This window comes from Oncorhynchus clarkii, chromosome 1 (genome assembly GCF_045791955.1).
Source record: "Oncorhynchus clarkii lewisi isolate Uvic-CL-2024 chromosome 1, UVic_Ocla_1.0, whole genome shotgun sequence".
Taxonomy (NCBI): domain Eukaryota; kingdom Metazoa; phylum Chordata; class Actinopteri; order Salmoniformes; family Salmonidae; genus Oncorhynchus; species Oncorhynchus clarkii.
In genome coordinates, this window is record NC_092147.1 from 82,368,112 (window position 1) to 82,380,671 (window position 12,560).

The 12,560-nt window shown below is 43.8% G+C and overlaps 1 protein-coding gene across 3 annotated transcripts in view; it reads right to left on the bottom strand.

Moving 5' to 3' along the window:
- LOC139413359 (leucine zipper putative tumor suppressor 2 homolog) overlaps positions 1-12,560 on the bottom strand; it is a 98,340-nt gene that overhangs the window by 11,780 nt on the left and 74,000 nt on the right. For all 3 annotated transcript variants that reach the window (XM_071160641.1, XM_071160650.1, XM_071160631.1), the window contains 2 exons: positions 1,233-1,463; positions 443-857 (listed from right to left, as the gene is read on the bottom strand). In XM_071160641.1, coding sequence (XP_071016742.1) covers positions 443-857; positions 1,233-1,426 — 609 coding nt within the window. In that variant the 5' untranslated portion in view covers positions 1,427-1,463. The remainder of the gene's footprint in view (positions 1-442; positions 858-1,232; positions 1,464-12,560) is intronic.

Below are 12,560 nucleotides of genomic sequence, written 5' to 3' on the forward strand. Positions count from 1 at the left end.
AGCTGTGATCATGGTTCCCGCTCTATAAATAGAAATGAGTAGCCAATCAGAGAGCAGAGAGGATCTAAGGTAAAACATGTCGCATAGTAGCACCTCAACACCGGTGCTGTTAATTAGCTGGGAGTAGTTGGTTAATAGTGAGGTGATGAAATGTTCACTTCACCATTATATAGAAGTATTATTAGTTAGCTAGACTCTATGTTCTGTATATGAGCTTAGTGAGGATTTTACAAGTGAAACTTACAATTGAGAAAAAAGAAAGAAAGAAAAGTATACTAATGATAGGCTTAATAAACACAATGACAATGCATGGGCATTACCAACAGGAAGCTGGGATGGTCTTTTCTTCACTATATAGTTAATATAGGACTTATTAGGGGTACCCAGATACCACAAGCTCGGAAACCACTTGACATTTTGGGAATCCCCCTCCGAAACTCACCTTCTCCAGTTTTCCCGACACAGGGATGAGTTTGGGCGGCGGCCCGCTGATATTCCCGTTGAGACCTCGGTTATTCCTCTGCTCCTCCGAGTCGCTACACGGACTCCCCACCGTCACCACATGGTTATCATTCTGGTCTCCTACAGTCACTACCTCCTCCCTCACAAACCCATAGTTCCCATTCCCTCCACTACCACCACCACCTCCAGCCACACACCCAGCCCCCCCAGCAGAGTTACCCGCCCGAGGCTGCTTCTTTGTGGGCAGTGGCGGCGGCTGGAGCTTGGTGGGCTGGAGCTGGGTCTGGTTGTTGATGATCAGTAGTTGTTCCAGGGAGCTCCCGCTGGGCAGGGTGTTGCTATCACCCTGGAGCTTGAAACAATTGGTAGTTGGGTTGTTACGGCGTGGCTTAGTGCTGAAATAAAAATAATTATCATTTAGAATAATCATTGATAAGAATTACAGTATACAGCACTTTTCCAGTAGCTCTTTTCCATAGTAAGGGAAGAATCACTAGCCTGGCCCCAGGTCTGTTTGTGCTCTTATTTGGTATGATAATCCCATAAGGAGTTGTCAATAGAGCAGAAACAAGGCAAAAGACTGGCATCCAGGCTAGAAAATCACCTTGTCCACAACCAATATAGTCTGAGTGCCAGATCTGTTTGTGCTACCATGCCAACTACTTGTCACTTATTCTCAAGCCGTGTTTGTCTTGACCAGGACAGCAATAGAGTGGGCAAGGGCATGAACAGACTGGCACCCGGGCTACGACCGATGAGTAGCACCCTACCTGAACTCTCTGGCAGCCCGGCAGTGTCGCTGCTCCTGATGGGTCCGGCCAGAGATGAGGCTGCTGACGGAGCCCATGGTGGCTCCGGGGACAAAGGGCCCTCCGACGACAGGGGAGAGGGTGACGATATGGAGGCTTGTGGGAGGCTTGGGGTGGTCAGTCACAGACACAGGCAGGGTCTGAACCAGAGCCATGTTACCTGGACAACACCAGACATACACCCAACACACTCTGCAGAGAGAGAGAGAGAGAGAGAGAGAGAGAGAGAGAGAGAGAGAGAGAGAGAGAGAGAGAGAGAGAGAGAGAGAGAGAGAGAGAGAGAGAGAGAGAGAGAGAGAGAGAGAGAGAGAGAGAGAGAGAGAGAGAGAGAGAGAGAGAGACGCAGTAACACAATTAGACCCAACCCAATTAAGAGAAAAGAAGAATATATTTACACATTGCAAAGAATGAACACAAAAACTGAGCAAACCAGAATGCTATTTGGCCCTATCCAGAGAGTGCAAAGTGGCAGAATACCTGACCACTGTGACTGACAAATTATTAAGGAAAGCTTTGACTATGTACAGACTCAGTAAGCATAGCCTTGCTATTGAGAAAGGCCGCTGTAGACAGACCTGGCTCTCAAGAGAAGACAGGCTTTGTGCACACTGCCCACAAAATGAGGTGGAAACTGAGCTGCACTTCCTAACCTCCTGCCTAATGTATGACCATTTTAGAGACATGTATTTCCCTCAGATTACACAGACCCACAAAGAATTCAGATAAACTCCCATATCGACTGGGTGAAATACCACGGTGTGTCATCACGACATGAAGAATTGTGACCTGTTGCCACAAGAACAAACACCATTGTAAATACAATCCATATTTACGTTTATTTATTATCTCTTTTGTACTTTTTGCACATCGTTACAACACTGTAAATAGACATAAAACAACATGTGAAATGTCTCTATTCCTTTGGAACCTTTGTGGGTGTAATATTTACTGTTTACTGTTCATTTTATATTGTTTATTTCACTTTTGTTTATAATCTATTTCACTTGCTTCCGCAATGTAAACATGTTTCCCATGCAAATGAAGCCATTTGAATTTAATTGAGTTAGAAAGAGAGATAGAGAGAAAAGTTTAATTTCAATGGAATTTTGTCAGGTCATCATGACGGCTACTGTTGGCTTCTTCACTGATACAGTTAAAATGTCACACTCAAACCATCAGTATAGGAAACAGAGATAGAGAGTGTGTGCAGAGGGTAGAGAGAGTTCAATATCTTGTGTGTGTGTGTGTGTGTGTGTGTGTGTGTGTGTGTGTGTGTGTGTGTTTGTGTGTGTGTGTGTGTGTGCGTGCGTGCGTGCGTGCGTGCGTGCTTGGTGTTTAAGTGTTTAATTTCCAGCCAATATTATGCTAGTGTGAGTTGCCTCGGGGACAGGGAGGGGACATTTTATATTTAGCCTGTTGTGCATCGCTCAAAGCTGTCTGGCCAAGAGGAATAATACAACCCAACTATGATGGCACACTGCATGTCAGAGCCATCAATCACAAACACACACACACACACACGTGTTTAGCAGATGTTATTGCGAGTGTAGCGAAATGCTTGTGCTTCTAGTTCTGACAGTGCAGCAATATCTAAGAAGTAATATCTAACAAGTAATATCTAACAATTTCACAACAAATACCTATTACACATAAATCAAAGTAAAGGAATAGAATTAAGAATATATAAATATATGGACGAGTAATGTCAGAGCGGCATAGACTAAGATACAGTAGGATAGAATACAGTATATACATATGAGATGAGTAATGCAAGATATGTAAACATTATTAAAGTCACATTATTAAAAGTGACTAGTGTTCCATTTATTAAAGTGGCCAATGATTTCAAGTCTGTATATGTAGGCTGCAGCCTTTCTGTGCTTGTCAGAGCCGTGTGTATAGGTGCAGAGAAGTCAGGCGCAGGAGAGTCAAACGGAGTGTAAATGGAGTCTTTTAATATATGTCCACTTAACATGCTTCAAACACTAAATATGTACATACATAAACGAACATGGGTACGAGGACCCGTCGCGCACCTATACAACATAAAACAACACTTGACATAAAACAATCTCTGACAAAGACATGAGGGGAAACCGAGGGTTAAATACACAACATGTAATGAATGGGATTGAAAACAGGTGTGTGGGAAGACAAGACAAAACCAATGGAAAATGAAAAATGGATCAATGATGGCTAGAAGGCCGGTGACGTCAACCGCCGAGCACCGCCCGAACAAGGAGAGGCAACGACTTCGGCAGAAGTCGTGACAGTGCTAGTGATGGCTGTTTAACAATCTGATGATAGAAGGTTTGAGATAGAAGCTGTTTTTCAGTCTCTCGGTCCCAGCTTTGATGCACCTGTACTGACCTCTCCTTCTGGATGATAGCGGGCTGAACAGGTCGTTGGCATGGGTGGTTAAAATCAAATCAAACTGTATTTGTCACATGCGCCGAATACAAGTGTAGACCTTACCGTGAAATGCCTTCTTACACGCCCTTAACCAATAATGCAGTTCAAGAAGAGTTAAGAAAATACTTACCAAATAAACTAAAGTAAAAAATTATAAAAACTAACATAATAACCTAACAATAACAAGGCTATATACAGGGGGTACCGGTACCGAGTCAGTGTGCGGTGGTACAGGTTAGAGGTCATTTGTACATGTAGGTAGGGGTGAAGGGACTATGCAATCATAATAAACAGTGAGTAGCAGCAGTGTAAAAACAAATGTAGGGGGGGGATCAATGTAAGTAGTCCGGTGGTCATCTGATTAGTTGTTCAGCAGTCTTATGGCTTGGGGGTAGAAACTGTTAACTTCACTAGGGTAGGGGGCAGCATTCGGAATTTTGGATGAAAAGCGTGCCCAAATTAAACTGCCTGCTACTCAGGCCCAGAAGATAGGATATGCATATAATTAGTAGATTTGGATAGAAACCACTCTAAAGTTTCCAAAACTGTTAAAATAATGTATGTGAGTATAACAGAACTGATATGGCAGGCGAAAACCTGAGGAAAATCCATCCAGGAAGTACTATTATTTTGAAAGGCTGTTTTCCCATTGAAAGCCTATCCCCCATACAAAGACTTAGGACCCAGTTCACGATCTCTATGGCTTCTTCTACACGTGGCCAGTCTTTAGGCATTGTTTCAGGCTTTTACTCTGAAAAATGAGGGAGATACAGCACTTTCAATGAGTGGACAGTGGAAATTTCCAGACATGAGTCCAGCGTGTAATCGGGAGTGTGCCTTTCTTGTTTCTCCTTTTCTATTGATGAAGCTTTTGTCCGGTTTAAATATTATTGATTATTTATGACAAAAACAACCTGAGGATTGATTTTAAACATTGTTTCTACAAACTTTTTTTGTACTTTTTTGACTTTTCGTCTGGATGTTGAGAGCGCGCATTGTGCCTTTGGAATACTGAACTAAACTAACCAATAGAACGGAGGTTTTTGGACATAAGGGACATTATCGAACAAAACAAACATTTATTGTCTAACATGGAGACCTGGGAGTGCCACCAGATGAAGATCATCAAAGGTAAGTGATTAATTTTAACGCTATTTCTGACTTTTGTGACACCTCTCCTTGGTTGAAAAATGGCTGTATGGTTTTCTGTTGCTAGGCACTGACCTAACATAATCGTGTGGTGTGCTTTCACGGTAAAGCCTTTTTGAAATCTGACACAGCGGCTGGATTAACAAAATGTTTATCTTTAATCCTATGTATAAAACTTGTATTTTTCATCAATGTTTATGATGAGTATTTCTGTAATTTGACCTGGCTCTCTGAAATTTCACCGGATGTTTGTTTGAGACAATGATTACTGTACATAATGCGCCAATTTCAACTGAGGTTTTTGATAAAGATTAACTTTATCGAACAAAACACACATTTATTGTGTAACATGAAGTCCTGTGAGTGCCATCTGATGAAGATCATCAAAGGTTAGAGATTCATTTAATCGCTATTCTGACTATTGTGAGCCCTCTCCTTGGCTGGAAAATGGCTGTATGGTTTTTTGTGACTAGGCGCTGAACTAACATAATCACATGGTGTGCTTTCGCAGTAAAGCCTTTTTGAAATCGGACACTGTGGTTGGATTTACAAGAAGTTTATCTTAAAATGGTGTATAATACTTGTATGTTTGAGGAATTTTAATTATGGGATTTCTGTTGTTTTGAATTTGACGCCCTGCAATTTCACTTGCTGTTGTCAAGGTGTGACGCTACCGTCCCACTGGTTCCAGAGAGGTTAAGGAGCCTTTTGGTCCTAGACTTGGCGCTCCGGTACCATGCGGAAGCAGAGAAAACTGTCTATGACTTGGGTGACTGGAGCCTGACAATTTTATGGGCTTTCTTCTGACACTGGCAATTATATAGGTCCTGGACTGCAGGAAGCTTGGCCCCAGTGATGTACTGGGCCGTATGCACTACCCTCTGCAGCGCCATACGGTCTAATGCCGAGTAGTTGCCATACCAAGAGGTGATGCAAGTGGTCAGGATGCTCTTGAGGGTGCAGCTGTAGAAATTTTTGAGGATCTGGGGACCCATGCCAAATCTTTTCAGTCTCCTGAGGGGGAAAAGGTTTTGTCGTGCCCTCTTGGTGTGTTTGGACCATGAAAGATCGTTGGGGATGTGGACACCAAGGAGTGGAGCTCAGACCGCCATTTCCTGTAGTCCACGATCAACTCTTTTGTCTTGCTCACATCGAGGGAGAGGTTGTTGTCCTGGCACCACACTGCCAGTTCTCTGACCTCCTCCCTATAGTCTGTCTCATCGTTGTTGTGTCGTCAGCAAACTTAATGATGGTGTTGGAGTCGTGTTTGGCCACGCAGTCGTAGGTGAACAGGGAGTACAGGAGGGGACTAAGTACACACCCTTAAGGGGCCCCAGTGTTGAGGATCTGCGTGGCAGACGTGTTGTTGCCTACCCTTACCAGCTGGGGGTGGCCCGTCAGGAAGGCCAGGATATCGTTGCAGAGGGAGGTGTTTAGACCTAGGGTCCTTAGCTTAGTGATGAGCTTCGTGGGTACTATGGTTTTGAACGCTGAGCTGTAGTCAATGAACAGCATTCTCACATAGGTGTTCCTTTTGTCCAGGTGGGAAAGGTCAGTGTGGAGTGCAATTGAGATTGTGTCATCTGTGGATCTGTTGGTTGTGGTATGCGAATTGGAGTGGGTCTAGGGTGTCCGGGATGATGCTGTTGATGTGAGCCATGACCAGTCTTTCAAGGCACTTCATGGCTACTGACGTGAGTGCTATGGGGCGGTAATCATTTAGGCAGGTTACCTTCGCTTCCTTGGGCATAGGGACTATGGTGGTCTGCTTGAAACATGTAGGTATTACAGATTCAGTCAGGGAGAGGTTGAAAATGTCAGTGAAGACACTAGCCAGTTGGTCAGCGCATGCTTTGAGTACACATCCTGGTAATCCATCTGGCCCTGCGGCTTTGTGAATGTTGACCTGTTTAAAGGTCTCGAGTCACTGGGCAGCTTGCGTCTGGGTTTCCCTTCGTAGTCCGTAATAGTTTTCAAGCTCTGCCACATCCGACGCGTGTCAGAGCAGGTGTAGTAGGATTCAATCTTAATCCTGTATTGACACTTTGCTTGTTTGATGGTTCGTCTGAGGGCAAAGCGGGATTTCTTGTAGGCATCCAAATTAGTGTCCTGCTCTTTGAAAGCGGCAGCTTTGGCTTCTAGTTGGGATATGTACGAACGGTCACTGTGGGGATGACGTTGTCGATGCACTTATTGACGAAGCTGATGACTGAGGTGGTATACTCCTCAATGCCATTGGTTGAATCCCAGAACATATTCCAGTCTGTACTAGCAAAACAGTCCTGTAGCGTAGCATCCACGTCATCTGACCACTACTGTATTGAGTGAGTCACTTGTACTTCCTGCTTGAGTTTTTGCTTGTAAGCAGGATTCAGGAGGATATAATTATTGTCAGATTTGCCAAATGCAGGGCGAGGGAGAGCTTTGTATGCATCTCTTTGTGTGGAGTAAAGGTACTCTAGAGTTTTTTCCCCTCTGGTTGCACATGTAACGTGCTGGTAAAAATGTGGCATTTGTCTTGTTTGCTTCGACCTTATAGAGTTGGTTGAGTGTGATCTTAGTGCCAGCATCGGTCTGTGGTGGTAAATAGACAGCTACGAATAATATAGATGAGAACTCTCTTGGTCTACAGCTTATCATAAGGTACTCTACCTCAGGCAGGCAATACCTCAAGACTTCTTTAATACTAGACATCGTGCACCAGCTGTTATTGACAAAAAGACACACAACCCCACTCCTCGTCTTACCAGACGTAGCTTCTCTGTTCTGCCGGTGCATTGAAAATCCCTCCAGCCCTATATTATCCGTGTCGTCGTTCAGCTCGGTGAAACATAAGATATTACAGTTCTTAAATGTCCTGTTGGTAGGATAATCGTAATCGTAGATCATCAATTTGATTTTCCAATGATTGCATGTTAGCAAGTAGAATTGATGGCAGTGGGAGTTTACTCTGATCGCCTACGGATTCTCAGAAGGCGACCCGATCTGCATCCTCTTTTCCTCTGTCTTTTCTTCATGCAAATGACATGGATCTGGGCCTGTTCCCGGGAGAGCAGTGTATCTTTCTCGTCAGACTCGATGAAGGAAAAAGCTTCTTCCAATTCGTGGTGAGTAATCCCAGTTCTGATGTCCAGAAGTTATTTTCGGTCATAAGAGACGGTACCAGCAACATTATGTACAAAATAAGTAAAAAAATAAGTTACAAACAACACAAAAAAACTAACAAAATAGCACAATTGGTTACAGGCATGTCAAACGTCAGCGATCCTCTTCGGCGCCATCTTACACCTAACACTCAGGTTGTTGTCCTTGATGATGTTTTTGTTCTTCCTGTGACATCAGGAGCTGTAGGTGTTCTGGAGGGCAGGTAGTTTGGCCCCGGTGATGCGTTGTGCACGTATGAGGGTGACTGTGTGCTGAGTGAGTGTGTGTGTGTGTGTGTGTGTGTGTGTGTGGTATGCGAGAATTTGACCACTTCCCAGGCCAGAATCATCATGGATCACATCCTCCTTTCACCTTCAGCCCCCCACCCCTCTCCTCACCCCCAGTCCAGCCAAGGTCTACTCTGCCTGGAATAATGGCATTAGAGGACCCTCCAGGACGGTAGGTGCCCCCCCCCACCCTAATCCTGTGACCCCAGCAGGAGTGGGCCGTAACTGGGCAGACTCCCTCCTCTCCCCCTTGACCTCCAGGGGCCCGGTTTTGTTCCTGCTACTCTGGGATACAAATCCCCAGAGCCAATTTCTCTCTGATGTTGTTCACCGATTATTTCTAAAGTTATTGAAGTAACTACTCCTCCTCCCTCACACACACATTCCCCGCTCCATTCTCCTTCATTAGTTAGACCGAGCTAAAATACACTTCACCTTCTCCTCTCCAAAACTTGCTGAGAAAGTGTGTTTGTTGTCTGAGCTCTACTTTGCCTCAGATGCAGTGAGGGTAATTAGCAGAGGATGATTTGGAAGAATGCCACAAAAACACTGCAGAAGTATCTTGTTCTTTGGAAGCTTATGTAAATACGTTTTGAAAAACTTTAAAGTATGACAATGCCTTAACAGAAAATGCTTTAAACTGTAACAAAGTGCCTAACGAGCTTGTCTGGTGATGCAACTCTATTCCCCATCTTTGAATAGCATCTGACGAATGACTGAAGAGATGTAAAAGAGGAATGAGGCTCCAGATACCTCTCTCTTTCTGATATCTAGTAGATGAAACTGAAGGGTAGTGGTGTGACCGAGGATCTTTACCTCTACCTCTACCCAGATAGGATCCGTCACTGGGAAGTATATGATAAATCTGATAATAACTTCAGGGTTGCCACAGGGAGGAAAGGATTATTACGGATATCTGAGTCATCTCTGGGATTTTACAGAATCTCTACAGACTTCCGGAATGTCTATGGTGCTCCAGAGAGAAAGAAAGGATGGAAAAGCCAGGTATTCCAATCAAGAGGCACAGCAAAGATCCCAAATCTCTTGGGAATGAGGACACTTGAGACTTAATCCTGTTTGGTTAGTGTTTGGTGTGCATATAGATACTGAGCCTCATGGGTAAGAGGGGTTTTCAAGGAATGGCCATCTCCTGTCTCTGTACGCACATACACTGAGTGTACAAAACATTCTGAACACCTTCATAATATTGAGTTGCACCCCCTTTTCCCTCAGAACAGCCTCAATTTGTTGGGGCATGTACGCTACAAAATGTCAAAAGTATTCTACAGGGACGCTGGCCCATGTTGACTTTAATCCTTCCCACAGTTGTGTCAAGTTGGCTGGATGTCCTTTGATTGGTGGACCATTCTTGATACACACAGGAAACTGTTCAGAGTAAAAAAAACAGCAGCGTTGCAGTTCTTGACACACTCAAACCAGTGCGCCTGGCACCTACTACCATAACCAGTTCAAAGGTTATTTTGGCAGTTATTTGTAAGTTTGATCAATCATGCTAATAAAGATCTTTAACAATGAAAGAAAAGTGTGTACACATATAATACTGTATATTATTTCTGTACCTGCTGAGGGGAGGACGGCTCATAATAATGGCCGGAACGGAGCGAATGGAATGACATCAAACCATCTGTTTGATGTATTCGATACCATTCCACTGATTCTGCTCCAGCCATTACAACCAGCCTGTCCTCCCCAATTATGGTACCACCAACCTCATGTGCTCTGTACTGCCTTAGTAATCATGATTCATGACATGTCATATCAAAAGTCTCCTCAAGAACCAAGTTCTCACTAGTTGCTGTAGGGTGTCTGGCCATTTGGCTGAAGAATGCTCTCCTTCCCTACCTGATCTTCTGTCTAGCAACAAGGATAGATAGAGTTGCAGAGAGCAGTAAATGTCAAGTAACTTACTTCAGCATGGAGCAATGCTTCCGTGTTTTACCTCTTCTCCTCCCTCCACTCATCCCACTTTCCTGTCCATGCTTATTTTCTGCCACATCCTCTTCCTCCCTTCCTCCCTTCCTTTTTTTCCTGTTCTGGATTATCACTCCACCGCACTCCTGTCTTTCCTCCTGTCCCTTTCCTCTCCAACCCCATTTCCACACCGCTCCATTTCGATGTATCCTTTCCCTTACTAAGCCACCATAGCGTGACGGAACCATGGCAAAGCAACCGTGAGCAACAGGTGTAGGATATCAATCTGATTTACAGTAGGAATCCAGTAGGGCTACAAAGGGCATTGAGCAAGTTCATATGCTTTTTGTCCTTACAGCAGCTGAGGGTTAGGGTAACAGTTAGGGTTTGTGGTGAAAATCACAGCTGTGGAACGGCAGGTAGCCTAGCGGTTAAGAGCGTTGGGCCAGTAACTGAAAAGTTCCTGGTTCGAATCCCTGAGCTGACAAGGTGCAAAATCTGTCGATGTGCCCTCAAACAAAGCACTTAACCCCAATTGCCAATTGCTCCTGTAAAACTCTATGGAAAAGAGTGTCTGATAAATGAGTAAAATCTACAAAAAATGCTTGCCCATATGGTGACTGTCATACTTCCCTCCTCTCTAGCATGGCTAAAGTGATGACAGTTGGATCTAGGTCACAACAACAGCAAAATGGCCACACATGCACTTCAAATCCAATTTTATTGGACACATACACATATTTAACAATGTTATTGAGGGTATAGCGAAATGCTTGTGTTCCTAGCTCCAAGTATGCAGTAACACACACAGCTGCAGAAGCATTGTCTCCGTTTATCAGATAAGATTGTGTTATCTGGAGGCAGAAATGCACACACGCACACAAGTGTTACGACCTGGATGTATAATTAATGTAAGGAGGGATTTACGTTTCATGAATACAGCTTAATTATGGGTCTCTCTGTTGATTAACGCAAAGACACACACACACTTGAACACTTAAAGCTGCAATATGTAACATTTTGGGATGTAAGTTATAGATCTGTCATTCTCATTGAAGCGGTAAGAAGCGCTAGAAGCGGTAGATCTGTTCTATGTGCGCTATTTCTATGGTTCCTTGTCTTTAGTTTTGGTTTTGCGTCTTCTACTTTTGGTTTTGTACACCAGCGTCAAACAGCAGAAAATACAATATTTTTGGATATTGAAAATATATTTCACAGCGGTTGATTATCTACACTATAGTTGCTGGTTTTGTCACATAAACTGAAATTAGGCGAACTATTAGAATTTTAACCAGGAAATGGCGGAGCGATTACTGCATATTGCACCTTTAAAATAGATCAATTCTAAACGGACTATAGAGATCGCAATAATACACTGTCACAGTTAACGATATCAGACAGACAGATACATGAGCAGAGAGGTGGAACACAGAGAAGAGATAAGAGAGATAGAGAAAAGAGAGAAAGAGAGCGAGAGAAGCGAGATAGTGAGTAACTCACTGACTGACTGAGTGACTAGCTGACTCCCTGACTGGCTAAGAGAAACAGAGGTATAGGGAAAGAATGGGTGAGTCATGTTAAAGTTTAAACCATACCTAATAAGGAGCCATGTCCATTGGTCACGCATCCGCTGAAACTTTACATTCAAATCTCAGACGGCTTGAAACAGATACTGTTACTTTAACTCTTTAACAAAGAGAGATCTCCTTTCATGCCTGTCCAAAAGCTTGGAGGTTATTGCCCTTACATTCCTCCACAGAGACTGTCTGTCTGATGTCTCTGTCACCTTCCCTCACATGGCTTTTAGACCTGTAGCGCGTGTGTGTGTCCACTCCTTACTAGCTTATGGCTCCTGAGCGGCACAGTGGTCCAAGGCACTCTGGTTCGATCCAGGGCTGTATCACAACCGGCCGTGATCGGGAGTCCCATAGGGCGGTGCAAAATTGGGCCTGCGTCGTCCGGGTTAGGGGAGGGTTTGGCTGGAGTAAGCCGTCATTGTAAATTAAAATATGTTCTTAACTGACTTGCCTAGTTAAATAGAAAAATGAAATAAAAAAAGTCTGGTAAACCTGGTGGCAGACTCATTAAAGTCTGCCACCAGGTTTCTAACCCACTACATTAAAGTCTGCCACCAGGTTTCTAACCCACTACATTAAAGTCTGCTACCAGGTTACTAACCCACTACATTAAAGTCTGCTACCAGGTTACTAACCCACTACATTAAAGTCTGCTACCAGGTTACTAACCCACTACATTAAAGTCTGCTACCAGGTTACTAACCCACTACATTAAAGTATGCCACCAGGTTTCTAACCCACTACATTAAAGTCTGCCACCAGGTTACTGACCCACTACATTAAAGTCT